The sequence below is a fragment of the Dermacentor silvarum genome, chromosome 6, assembly GCF_013339745.2.
Source record: "Dermacentor silvarum isolate Dsil-2018 chromosome 6, BIME_Dsil_1.4, whole genome shotgun sequence".
Classification (NCBI taxonomy): domain Eukaryota; kingdom Metazoa; phylum Arthropoda; class Arachnida; order Ixodida; family Ixodidae; genus Dermacentor; species Dermacentor silvarum.
In genome coordinates, this window is record NC_051159.1 from 70,057,562 (window position 1) to 70,071,829 (window position 14,268).

General features: G+C 46.7%; 1 protein-coding gene across 3 annotated transcripts in view; it reads right to left on the minus strand.

The window, feature by feature from the left end:
- The window catches only part of LOC119455562 (intermembrane lipid transfer protein Vps13-like), a 217,944-nt gene that overhangs the window by 114,360 nt on the left and 89,316 nt on the right, over nt 1-14,268 (minus strand). For all 3 annotated transcript variants that reach the window (XR_007467503.1, XM_037716962.2, XM_037716961.2), the window contains exons 33-36: nt 8,269-8,357; nt 5,404-5,549; nt 3,053-3,300; nt 1,218-1,351 (exon numbers count right to left, since the gene is read on the minus strand). Coding sequence is in view for 2 of the 3 variants with exons in the window: in XM_037716962.2 (XP_037572890.1) it covers nt 1,218-1,351; nt 3,053-3,300; nt 5,404-5,549; nt 8,269-8,357 (617 nt within the window). In the remaining variant the exon portion in view is untranslated. The remainder of the gene's footprint in view (nt 1-1,217; nt 1,352-3,052; nt 3,301-5,403; nt 5,550-8,268; nt 8,358-14,268) is intronic.

Here is a 14,268-nt window from a genome sequence, read left to right on the forward strand (position 1 = left end):
CCTCCATGACGCAGTTCTTTTTAGCTCTGGCAGCATCGTGCAGCATTGCTCGCCAGCTCGATTTCGTTTTCCCATCGTGGTCTTAAAACGACAATGCATGTCTCTGATCGCTCGGGCCCCACGAGCTCGACGCACGTCAGTGTCTCGTGCCGCAATGATTCTCACCGAGTGGGCACAACAAAATGCTCCACCCGAAGAAGCTGCTGACCCAGGCTGTATTCAAGGAGGGCGAACGTAAGCTTGCCCAAGCCACAAAAATGACAATGTGCATCTCGGGCCACTCGGGCTTCACCAGATCAGCGCGCATCGGCGTCTGGTGCTAGAACGATCATTACATAGATGTCAACTGCAGTTGAGTTGACTGAATTTTTTAGTGACTTCAGATTGTACATTTTCGCTTAGTAAGTACAGTTAGTAAGTTTTCTCTTCAGTTTTTTTCCAAAACATATGAACAAGGTTCTACTGTGTATGACCACTACCTCCATCGTGAATCTCGCAATTAAACCTTGGCCTTCAGTCCCCAGTAGCTTAGAATTACTTGACCAAGCGGGTGGCAAGACATGCTACACAGTGAGAGTGTTATGACAATTTCTGAATGTTACGGGAACACTGCGACGCACGCGCATACGCTCACCATACCAAGGGTTTTCTGTTAGATACCTCCAAAGTAGGTGGAGTCTGCCTATAATGCTTTAAAGAAATGTGTTACCGAAGGTGGGATCGAACCTCTGTCTTTCAGGACAGCAGCCCAATGCTCTAAAGGCTCATTCACACTAGGCCTACACAACACCAATTTTGATTTGCCGACCGTTGGCGACAGCGTTTTCCTTCCTTTAAACCGTTGGCCACAGCGTTTTCCGTCCTGTAAACTGCTTTCGCCAACCGTCGGCAGACCAAAATCGGTGTCGTGTCGGCCTAGTGTGAATGAGCCTTAACCATTAGTCCACAATCGCACGATTCTCACATGTCAAAGTCACTCTTCGAAATGTCTGGCACGTGTATCACATGCCAGTTTCTCTCATCCTTCCCTCATAATAGATAGCGCTTTGAGACATTATGTAAGACTGCACTGCCTTCGGGATACTGGGCTGCCTTCGGGATAAAGTGGGTGAAGTCCACCTATAATGCTATCGCAGTAATAGTTTAAACGTGCCCAACAACAACAAACTACAAAATGTTACTGCATAATGTGACAGTCGAGCTAACCTGTTCCTTACCTTCATGATAATACATGCAGACTGTGGATCATCAATGTCAGCAACAAGGACTATGTCTGGCTTGTCCATCTCGAGCTGCACGGTATAGTTCCTCAAAGGATACGGGGGCATTGGTGGTGAAGTTGTTTCTGTGACTGAAGGGAAGCAAACGCTCATTAAGCAAAGCAGCACAACAAAGAACGATCAAGCAGACACATGAGGAAAACCTAAGCCAGAGAAAACAGGTGTGCCAGCCCCACTGCACAAATTTTTGTACCAGTCAGACGAGACCTGTGGGTCAAATCAGTTCAGCAAAGGTATACAGTACTTCCACACAGTGACAGCAGAATTTTGTCCGTAATATTACAACCAAATTTATTACTTTTTTATTTTACTTCTTTTTTTCACTTAATACTAATGCAGATAAAGGGGGCAAGAAAAACTAACATCTAGACAGAAGTGACCACTAGGTTATGCAAGCGAAGTTTTCTGTGCTGTTTGATTGACTATAATTAGCGGTTAGCGGTGAAGTTGACGATGAACGTTTTATTTCTTCAATGTTTAGTCTAACACGAGAGTGGTTAGTTGATGTTAAACGTCACCTTGCATGCACCACTGCTGTTTTTCTGCGTAGTACACAGAACACACAGCACAGAGGTAGGTGTTTGCTTGAGGTGTTGTTGCGTGCCATCATCATCATCAGCCTATATTTATCTCCACTGCAGGATGAAGGCCTCTCCATGCGATCTCCAATCACCCCTGTCTTGCGCTAGCTGATTCCAATTTGCGCCTGCAAATTAGAATCAGCTAGCGCAAGACAGGGGTAATTGGGATACTTCGGATTAATTTTGACACCGTGGTGTTCTTTATAGTGTCCCTAAATCTAAGTGCACAAGCATTTTTTTTATTTCGCCAAGTCAAAATGCAGCTGCTGCGGTCGGGATCAAACTCGTGACCTTGAGCAATGCCATATCTACAGATCCGTAGTGTCACCTAGACACTACGGTACACTTTAATGCGGCTCTGCTTCTACACGCCCTGCGTAAGTTGTCCGCATGACAAACTTGCATGGCGCTTATTTTTCAAAAATAGCAGAAACGTACCTTACCGTACCTTGAACTTAAGTTTATCCTGTTTGCCCACAACAACTGTCATGTCTATAGTTGTAGCATTTCCTTGCCTTCTCATGTCACCTTTTCCCTCAGAATGAACAATTGCCAAAATAACATTATTCAGACAAAACTACTGAGGCCTGGCAGAAGAGAAAGTGTTACCCACAGTTTGAGAGACATTTCTTTACTTGGTGATCTATCGATGCTAGTTGTGGAGCATGGGCGTCGGCAGGATTTCGTCTTGGGAGGGCAAGGGGGAGGGAGTGCTGGTGTGGCTTGGGGGAGGGGGCAAGTGCCTCTTTTGCACCACCCTGCCGACGCCCATGTTGTAGAGCAACATTGCAGCACTTGGGCGCAGATGCTGCTGGCACTCCAGCTTTAACTATCGCAATGCAGGTGTGTTGCCTGCGACAGCTACGTGACTGCGGGAATGTCAAGGGGCACATAGCCATCTTCAGAATTATGCAATATTTTAGTGAAGTGATGTCATGGAGGAAGCACGCTGCACAGGTGGCAAACAATGCGATATCGAGTGTCGCATGAGGTGAGGTGATGTAGGTGGTAAAAGTGGAAGGCAGATTGTGGGCACAGTGACGTCACGAGAGGGACATGCAAAATCAGCCTAGAATGTGTGGCAATGCAGCTGTCGCTGTATTTGAGAAAAGACTGCACATCTCCTTATGATTTTTTCATTTCTTTTTTTTCACTTCCACCTCCCAGAGCAAAATAAAGCACTGCTCTTACCAGAGGCCTGAGTCTGTGGCGGCTGCTGGCGCTTGGTGGCTTGCTGTTGCAGCTGCTTCCGTTTCTCATCTGCCTTTTTGTACATGGTGTCCATGTAATAGAAGCTCATGATGGCATTGAAGAAGTCGACACAGTAGACGAAGGTGATCTTGGACAAGTCAATCTGGGTGAAGAAGTCCCCATTCTTGTCCACCTTGTACAGCACATCCACCAGCTTGTCCTTGCTGCGGCTCGAACGTGTCAGGAACCTGTGGAGAGGAGGCACAGTGGGGGGACATGGCAGCGTTAGGGTTGCCAACTTTCTCAAGAGTGGATGTAGCTGGGACAGAGGAGTGTGCTGGAGACGACTGACCCTGTCAGTGCCAGGAGCCACCAGTATGTATGCACAAAAAGGTTGCGAAACATTTTTTACACCGCAGCTCTTAGGCGCCCGTTACTGCGGTGAGCAGTGGCGGCGTAACCGTGCTAACGAGCACAGCGAAAGGTGAGAGCGACCGCGGTGCGCAGCGGGGAATGAAAAAAGCAGTGAAAGCAAAGAGGCGCGAGGAGGAAAGCGGAGAGGACGGTGTAGCGGAACCACGAGGCAGAAAGCGAAGGAGGGTATGGCAAAAGCATGAGAAGAAAAGCGTAATGCTTTGGATGACACAATGTATAAATCGCAAGGCTGATTTGGCATTTTCCCCGCAGACATATTTTGTGCCTTAACTTCTAAGCGACATTCTGTCAAATATTTACAATGGAATTGGTGTCGCTGTTAGCACAATTCTATATTGCCTTTTTTTTAAACTTGATTTGCTCAGCTTACTTTTAAAAAGCTGACAGTCACAGCTTTCGCTCAGAAATGAATCAATTTTAAACTAAATCACAGATGGGTCATTATGATAATGCTATCTTTGTAAAGCAACTACAGATGGTCCTAGGCAACAAAAATAAAAATTCCTGTAGTGCCATTTTTCTCATGCACAGGGTTGGCCATTCTTGGCAAAAGCATCCCATATAAAGATAGCTTTCTTTGGCTCTTCCGGCCACTTTGCCGTTTGTCAGTTTCTGGGTGCTTATTGTCAACCTGGGACACTAGATGTCACTCGTTGTCACAAGAAATAAATTAAATAAACTATCCTATGACTGGTTTCGAACCCTGGCCCCCACGCACAGAAACTCGATGCTCTAGCCATTAGATCATAGATGTTTGCCTGAAAAGGCGGAATGAACTCGTGCAAGCCATGGGTTGAGATGCTTAAGATGCTAGGTGCGTCATATAGCAAAATTTACTTTAGAAATGAGTGTACGCATCATCCAGACAACAATGAAGAAGTTACAGGACACGTTCGTCCCTGAAATTAAGCTCAGATATGATAAGTTTTATTTCGGCTACATTCTTAATAAGAACACTTCTAAAACCACCTGCTTCTTTGCCAATCTCTGGTAGTGGGTATGAGCCATTCTTCGGCCACAACAAGAAACTCACTGTGCATCTCTCATCTCTCATCACATTGTTGCGCTATGGTGTGTTTCTGCAAGTTCAAGCATACTGTCTCTTGTGATTGAACACATTTTAATGCTGACTAATAGTGCCGCTTTCTCTGCAAGGTCCACCATGGTGGCTGAAGGGCATGTGCGTCACTGAACTTTGCAGCGCTTCTCTTGTCGTAATGTGCAAGCTTATCACTTACAAAGACATCAACCCTATGTTGATTCTGGCAGGATTTTCTTTTTATATATAAAATAAAAATCATTAAAGTCTTACTAAACTGAGTATACTGATGAGTTGTTCTAAAGAGTGCACAACCATTCCCAAAACATAAAATCAAAATGCTGAGTGACATACAAAAGCATAACTTCGTCCTTTGACAGTGAGACTTAAATGTCCCAAAGTCCTGTAGCAGGCAGAATGTGAAATAACGAAAGCTTCACCCTGGGGATGTATCTTGTAAGAGTTCTCCCCTCCCCCAATCATATTCAATTCTCATCACAACTTTTACTATGGGGCCAATCCTGCTGATAGCGGTGGCAAGGCTTTGTGCACGCCAATAATTTTAAGTGAAAAAAGAAAGAAAATTAAAAGAATTAGATTGAAGAGAAGAAAGTCTCTCAACTGGTATCGAACCAGGCACTGTGACTTCCAAAAAGTGATGCTCCATCCAGCTGCCCCACTTTGCTAACAGTGCGAGTACCAGGACATGAATATAGTAATTACAAAGAAGGCTGATCATTACCCCAAAACTATTTCAATTGTATTTGGCATTCAATTTCATTAGCTTCTAGCACTATTCAATGAGTATTCAATTCGATTTAAAAAATTGACATTCGCACACCATTCACTTGGGGCCAAAGTGCAACTTCTGTCGTACCTGGTCAGGCCACTCTTGCGGGTGACACGAGTGTCGTCCACAATCAGATTGCCAAGCACCGTGTCCATCCAGTAGGACCCGTCATGGAACATGTGTCCCTTGACCGAGAGGAGCTCAATCTCCAGCCTGGCCAGGCCTTCCTTCCCCTGCAGCACACAAGGTGAGAAGCACAAGCTCCAATTAGAAGCCTGTCATTCCCACACTTGACACCACCCAACATGGCACATGGCTCTTGTTGAGTCTACTTGCGATTCCTGGCCAGCTACTTCTCATGCAGTCACTGCCTGCCAAATTACAAATATGTACAGTGCGCCACAAAACCTGTCGGGACACAGGACTTCAGAAAAAGCTGTATACCCCCCTAAGTCTGAGCACATGGTCTTGAATTCTAAGTTTCGGTGTGTAACTGCTTTTGCAACCTGTGCAGTAGTGGCATTTACATAGATGCAATAAATGCAGCATTGCATTGCAAAAATTAAAAAATTAAATTATGGGGTTTTACGTGCCAAAACCAGTTCTGATTATGAGGCACGCCATAGTGGGGGACTCCGGAAATTTAGACCACCTGGGGTTCTTTAACATGCACCTAAATCTAAGTACACGGGTGTTTTCGCATTTCGCCCCCATCGAAATGCGGCCGCCGTGGCCGGGATTCGATCCCGCGACCTCGTGCTCAGCAGCCCAACACCATAGCCACTGAGCAACCATGGCGGGTTAGCATTGCATTGCATTTCTAGCACATCGCATACATGCGAACTGAAGTAATAAGTTAGGGTGGTGAATGACATCAATGTGCCAGGACAGGGTAGCTCGAGAGACAATGTCAAGTCGTCTCATGAGGTGCATGTAGAGCACTGCCATACCACAATGAGGGATAGATAAAAATTGAGAAACCTTATCATGTGTGCTCTCCTCCACTCTCCGGCGAAGTGCACTCACACGAAACATGCTCTGGCTTGTTTCGAACAAAGGAGGATGCGCCACATCTAAACGCTGTTACATATAATACTGGAAAGTTTGAGCTTGTTCGGTATTCCGATAAACGCAGGCGCACTGGGCGTCTTACCGCATGGTTAGAGGCGTAAACATGATCGGCCGGAGCGGTGCAGCCCACGTGGTGGCACAGAACTCAACCAAACAAACACAGAGCTAATATTTCATTAACCAAGTGTATTTGTTCTCACTGCTAGTCTAAATTTTCACAGTGATGTAACTGTATCACAATTTACTGCTGCTGAAAATTTACAACAGCAGCAAAGTAGAATACACTTGGTTAATGCAATATTAACGTTGTGTCTGTCTGGTTCAGCTCTATGCCACGAGGTGACACCACCCGACAAGCCGCTCACAATTACACCTCCCGCGCATCTGGTAAAACACCCAGTCTGCTTGCGTCTACTAGAATACTGGACAAGCTAAAACTCTCCATCATCATGATGCACTAAGAAATGCAATGCACTACTGTTTCATTAACGTAAGCGTGGCTAGTGACGCATTACATTAGAAGTGGCATGCCTTAACAAAAGGAAAATCCCCATTTGTTGTGAAAACTGTCTCGTAAACTTATGTGGCCAACTGTACATTGCTTTATTTTTGGTGTTTTTTACAAAGTCATGCTATTCTCAGGAACTAGGCCAGTGTTCTTAGCCGGGAGGAAAAAATGTCCAACCACACTAAGGTATTAAACTCCTATGTTTTGTCTCTGTTTTCGAATGCTACTGTGAACAATTACGCTATTTTTTTTATGTCTGTCTGGTCTTTTATGGCCTATTGCTTGGCATAGTAATAGCACTACTGTCACTGTTACAGCCTCTAAGCAAATCAAAACGACTTTTATGCTTTAACACCGGCCTGCTGTCTCGGACGTTTAGAAACACACACCTTCAAGTCACCTGCAACTGCACAAGTGTTGGATGGTGTTTTAGGTTTTCGGAGCGAAATAAGCAACAACCATCACGTGTGTGGTGGCTGAAGCTTGACGGCCGCGTACAGCGGAAATGTTACGAGCCACAGCGCGCCAACGAGGAGGCTGGCATTCTCCACAAAGAGAATGTTGTTAAGCCTTTAGAGACACTGACTGCGGCCTGAGATATATTGTTCTCACGGTAAGTGAAGCTTCACAGAAACGAAGTTCTGTGGTAGCCGCAGTGTAATGCAGAACAGTATGCACGTATGCGTGCGGCTAGCGTGTTGACCGGGCCTGCATACTACCAATAGCCGTTTGATGTGCGTGCGTTTGAATGTGCGTACATTCTTCTGTCGAGCCTTGTTCACTCTTGCACAGCGTCCGCCAACCTTCACTCCCTGCACCCCTCGGGCACACAGATAATATTGAGCACACACCATAACAAAACTGCCATTGGGCCCGGCAACATGGCCGCTACCAGCCAAAAATACCATGCGACTTCCTCCGCACTTATCTCGTAGCATGTGGACTGGGTAAGGCCTCTCCTCAGTTTTTTTCTTCCTCCCTGGTCGGCAGCATGGTGGTCGAGTGGTTGCTTCTTTTAGGCTCACCGAAACCGGAACTGTCTATTGTTGGTTTCAAATTGATGTTCGTTCGTTCCTAATCATTTGAAAATTCGGTATACAGAAATTCGATCTGAAGCTAGTACCAAATAGCATAACATTTAATTGAATATTTGGAAATATTGGAATATTCGTGCAGCCATACACATATGAACATGCTCTTCAGTTTTCTTAATAGCTTCACCTTTCAATTAAGTTCCCAACCTGCTCTCTATCAGCCTTTTTGCGAATCACAACTTTAAATGGTCTACAAGCTGCTTTATAAGCCATCAGCAGAATAGTAGTTATGCTTCTGTGCAAATAAACAAGCAGTCAACAAACACAAAATGCACCAACCTCGCTCGACCTCTTCATGTAAAGGTCCAAAACAACGCAGTCAATCTGGAACGACAAATCAATTCTGATGGCCCTCTTTATCGCTTTATCTGCAAAGAAAAGAATCCAAATGAATAGTTGTGCCATGCTCACGACCAGTATTCTTGGTTAATCACTTTGTAGATAATTTCACTTCTGCGACGATTTGCGTGATTAGCATCTCACACGGCGGCATCTACTGGCAACATCTCTGGCACTTTGCCAAGACAGTGTGCTCAGCATTGCATCAGAAATGGTATCACATAAAGATACTGACACATCTGACACTACTCACGCAAAGTCCTGTAAAGTGAAACTATCTCTAAAATGATTGCTTACCTAGTGTTTAAATTTCAAACACTTCTTTCCCTTCAATTCTATTCTTTAAATATTCTTTGAGACGACGTCAATCAAACTGATAACAGCAGTTTGTAAGCAAGTGACAAATGCAAGAAGAGTATAAATAATGTAACAAAATCTGGGCACAGCCTTTCTTACGTACAGGCTCTACCGTTTACATTGGAACAGATAAATTGGACATAAATGTTTCATACTTACTGACATCAATGTAATCTGAGTGAAGCAGCAACAAGAAAAGCTGTCAGTAAAAAGCTAAGATCAGAGAACACGCAGAAATTCCAAGCAACAAAGTCAAAGCTATCCAGACACCAAGAACATAGTAGTTGCAAAGACATTTTTTAAATAGATAAGTTCAACAGAATGGTATTCCCTTGTTTTTCTAAGGCTCATCACAAAATCACGCCACAATGTGCAAGACAACAAAGATTTGTTTTCTTTGCAACTGTACTGCACTGGCCATACCATAAAGCAGCAACCACATTGAACATGGTTTAGACGTACTACAGTTAAACCTTGATATAACAAACTTCAATATAACGAAATTCTCGATATAATGAAGTATTTAACTTTTTATAATGTCTTGTTCATAGAACACCATGTATTTAGAACCTCAATATAACGAAGTGTATTTATACACAATTTCAGTATAACGAAATTTCCCCACTGCTACGAAGCAATACAAAGGCAATAAGTAGAAACTTCCGTGGTTGCAGATGGTCAAATTACAAGCAGCATGCTTGCGAACGCACCTCTCAGATCGTACACCCGGTGACCAAGAGCAAGGGGAAAGGGAGGATGGAAGTGCACACCTGTGGTAATGCTATCGAGAGTGCACGAAAGGAGGGGGTAGGAAGTGGGGGGCAGGTTGGTGCAGTACTCCTTTTCTAGCTGTCATCGCAAATGAGTATCAACGCAGACTGTGTGCATTGTTTAAGAGGTAATCTGCAACATGTGCAAAGAGTGGGCGTGTGATCGATCATGATCGCTGTCTTCCCACGCATTTACGGTATAGGCCACTTATAACCTAACCGCTTATAGTGCAGGACCGGATATAGTACAGTCTTTTCAGACTCCCGTTAATTTTGCTACAGCACTCCATGTACAGTGCAGACCGGATATTCGCCGGAGTCGCGAATATCCGCACTATAACCAAAGCTACAATTTTCAAGGCCCGCAAATATGCAAAACATGTGCACCCAGCCGCCACGCGTATGCGACATTCGAGGAATGCGGCTAGAACGCTTGCATTCAATTTACAGTCGAATCTCGTTAATTCGAACCTAATCACGTGGCGGCGCCTCTGACCGGCATTGCTCTGACACCGCCATAGAGTAATAGCTTAGGAGAGACTCCTCAATGTCGCGCGTGAACAAAAAAAAAAATGCGGTTTCACCCTCTCTCACCCTCTCTCAAATGGCAAGGTCGCCGATTCTGCATTGCACCAGAACATGCGTGCACGTGCTGACGTCTCAGCCACGCTACCTTAGCCACACGTAGAAAATACCAGCGTAGAAACCCTTTCTCCTTTATGCTTCCTCTACTTTTTAGTCACGTGCTGACCTTGCACACTGCAGCTACGGCGCAGAGGGAAGCGGCGGCGCTGTCCCAGGCCGGCCAACGAAACTTCCCACGCCGGCAAACGCCCGCTTCCCTATAACAGCAGAAAACGAAACTTCGGGGAGCTGGCGCCGGCCCGGCTGGAGCGGCGGTGCCTGCACTGCGGCGGGCGCGCACGGTGATAGTCGAAAGTGACGGAGCTACGAGGGAGGGTGCGGGGAGCCACTGAAGCGGCGGAGTTGCCGAGGCGAAATTCGCTTCCCTGCCGCCCTCCTCCCTCACATTCCACAGTCATCGCGTGCGCCCTTCGCCGTGCTGTGCCGGCACCGCCCGCTCCCTGAAGTTTCGTTTACTGCCGTTATCGTGAAGCGAGCGTTGGCCGGCGTTGGCAGTTTCGTGGCCCTCGCTCGCTATGCGCACCGTGAAATGTGATATTTCACCACTCGCACTCAAGATTCTGGTTTCAACCTCACTGGCTGTTCGTTCGCACCACATGCCCTTCTCCTCCACTTCGTCTCTCTTTCTTCCTCGAGCACTCCTTGGAGCGCTTGGAGCGCCCGTTTCAGGGGAGCGTTCGCCGTCTCTGCTGACTTCCGTACTCCCAGGCAGCTGCATTGTAACCGGTATTTCGTTTCCCGCAACTTCACTATAAGCGATACGTGTATACATGCAGTGCTATGGGAAAATTAACGGGAGTCTGAAAAGACCGTACTATATCCGGTCCTGCACTATAAGCGGTTACGTTATAAGTGGTCTATACTGTATATGCGTACCACTTACAGTGCAGCCGGGTGAGACGAAATATCGGTTATAATGCGCTTCCGCGGGAAAATCTCGCCGACAAGGGCGGTAGCGAGCATGCTTCTCAACGAAGTGCGCCTACCAATCGGAGAGGAGATCAACGAAGGCGATGCGGAGGAGGAGCAAGAGACGTGGAGCACGAGTCCAAGGGCGATAAAATCGTGGCCGCACGCCGTATGTGCGAGCGAAAGCGCGCGAGAGACGCACGCCTTCACGAAAAGCAAACGCACAGCGCAGGGCAAACGCGACTTCTATCGCGCGAAAGGCCGTGGGGGTATGGGAGGCAGGGAGGGGGGGCGACGCTTCACTGCGGCACCAAATGCGTATCTTGCAACTGGGCGCAAGGGGAACTGGCGAAGCAATCTCCCACGCGAAAGGAGCAAAGCGGGAAGGCAGCACAGGAGGGAGGTAGGAAGGGGTGGGGGGCGGCTTCTACTCTGCCAACAAATGCGTTCACGCCTGTGCCGGCTGTCGGTGTTGTCGCGCACCGTATCTTGAAAGCCATCTCCACACGGCTCTGACCTTTGTATGCACTGTGCTTTCGCCGCTCAGTTCGCGGTGAAGCGATAGAGCGATAGACCGCACGCACCGTCTCTCGCTGCGGCAGCTGCGTTTCCCCATGCCCGCATCTTGACAGTGGTTGTCTGCGGTCATCGAGTCTATTCATGCTTGCCTGTGCGCGTTGACACCACGCTTGTTAATTCAGTTAGTAAGCGAATGTGTCAAGTTTATGCAGCGATAAAACTACTATCCCTACTCTTTATAGCTCTCTACCGATTTGCTATCGCAATTGATTCGGGCGAAACTGAGACATTTTAAAAAATTATTACTTTGTCTGCTTCATGCAAAGATTGCGGGTACTTGGAAATTAACCTTTAAACATTCGTAAATTTAAACGGATGCAAAACTCCCAGTCGCACACTTCGATTCTCGAATACGCGCGGCTGCTTGGTCTACATGTTTTACATACGTGCAGGGCTTGAAAATCGCTGTTTTGGTTATAGTACGGTACCGCTTATAACGCAGATATTAACGACTCCGGCAACTTGCGTTATAAGCAGTCTACACTGTAGTACTGAAGGTTGCGTAATCTTGAGTTTCAGAGACGCGTTGAAGTGAGAGGCAGGTAAAGCATTCAATCCCCGCTGCCAGCGCTTTTCATGACAGCGTCGTTATCAGAGGCAGGGGCCGAGTGGATGTGAAAGCATGGCTGGCTTCACATTTTACCGCCAATGTGAAGATACCGATAACCCCCCATGGCATGAAACCATATCTTTCGATGCTGGCTCTCAAATTAAACAAAATGACTTTTTTTCTCAGTCAAACTTGCTTTTTCCAACTGCCTGATAATTCGGAAAATTTTGTGGCCCCCATCATAAATATTATGGCCCCTTCCGTGTAAAGAAAATCCATCAGCGACTGCATTATATAACGAAGCAAATTGGCAATTTTACCGGCTTTCCTATATTGGTGTTTAACTTGATTTACAGTGTGGGCATCACATGGCATTGTTGCATCGACTTGAAATCTGCTTTATGTGGTGAACAAAAAAAAATGCCCCATAGTACAGTTGGCATCAAAAGTTTACGAACTGTGGGATCTAAGAAAAACTTAATATATTTACGTTCAGCCTGGTGTTTAGATTTCTGGCCAGCATTTTAATTTATTTGCTTATTTACTTCCGATACCCTTAATTACCATAACTTTGTAAAGGTGAACGGAGTTACAGTACCAGAGTAATGGAAAAGCAGCCTTCTAAAAGACCAACGTAAGTGAATAATAGTGTTGTACTGTTTTCCTGACTACAATCACAAACAGATTGGCAATTCGATGTTTTCTCAGATCCCTCAGTGCGTAAACTTTTTACACCAATTGTAACTAATTTATCCATCCTTTCAGTATGGTTCTCAAGCAGGGTAGAACAACACGCACCAATGACATGCAACACAGCGCTTAAAGCACATTGCTGATGTGTTCCCTGTGGACACCACTTAAGACTTGCATGCAGAGAGGGAGAGAGAGAGAGAGAAATCAGATGCAAAACGCTGCGGACACAACGCAAGTAGTGCGTTGCGTCCGTTACACCTATTATGCAACGCAAGTAGTGCAGTCACAGAAGTATCATTCCACCTATTTGGCAGTGCAGTTTTTTAATTGCGACGCTTTCTACAGAATACAGTAAAAGCTCGATGATACGAATCTCACAGGGTCACGAAAAATATTCGTATTAGCCGAAATTCGTATCATCGAAACACAATTAAAACTACTGTCGAATCTCAATAATTTGAACACGAAGGGGCCCGAAAATTTGTTCGAATTAAACGGACATATTTTTGAAGTATTCGTGCACCATAGCACGATGCACGAACGGTGCGAGTCGTGAAATATCGCAGCGCACAAGCGCATAGCAAGCGCGGGCTACGAAACTGCCCATGCCGGCTAACGGTCGCTGCCCAATAACGACAGAAAATGAAGCTTCAGGGAGCGAGCGGGCGGCGCCGGCACACGGGTGCACGCGGAGACCGTCGAAGGTGAGGAAGGAGGGCGGCAGGGTAGCGGATTTGGCCGCGTCAACTCTGCCGCTTCGGTGGCTCCCCTCGCCCTCCCTCTCAACTCCCTCGTAGCTCTCTCACCTTCGACTCCGTGCGCGCCCGCCGCCGTGCTGGCGCCAGCTTATTTTAGCCGCCCCCTGAAGTTTCGTTTTCTGCCGTTATCGGGAAGCGAGCGTTTGCGGGCGCGGCAGTTTCGTTGGCCCGACTGTGCCTCCGCCGCTGTTTCCCTCTGCGTTGCTGCCGCGGCGTGCAAGGTCAACATGTGACTAGAAAATAGAGGAGAAGGGTTCACTGCCATTTTATCCACGTGGCTGAGACGTCGGCACTAGTGTGTGCTAGAATACGGTTGTCTAGAACACTCTAGTCAGCACATACAAGCTTGTTCCGGCGCGATGCAGAAACGGCGGCCTTGCAATTTGAGAGAGAGGGAAATTTCCGCCACGGGTTTTTTTTTTTTTCCCCCGTTCCTTCGCGCGCGGCATTGAGGGGTCTCTCCTGAGCTTTAGCTCTATGGCGGTGTCAGGGCAATGCCGGTCGGGGGCTCCGCCGCGTGATTTGGCGCGCTGCTAAGAGCATTGTCGGTGCTCGGTTTGTTCGAAATAAGCGTGTTCGAATTCGCTTGCTTCACGTTGACGTTGAACGAAAGCACGTTTTTCATGATAGTCTCGCTGTGCGGCAATTGTGCTCAGTATTGGCGTTGCGAGGCCTAGCT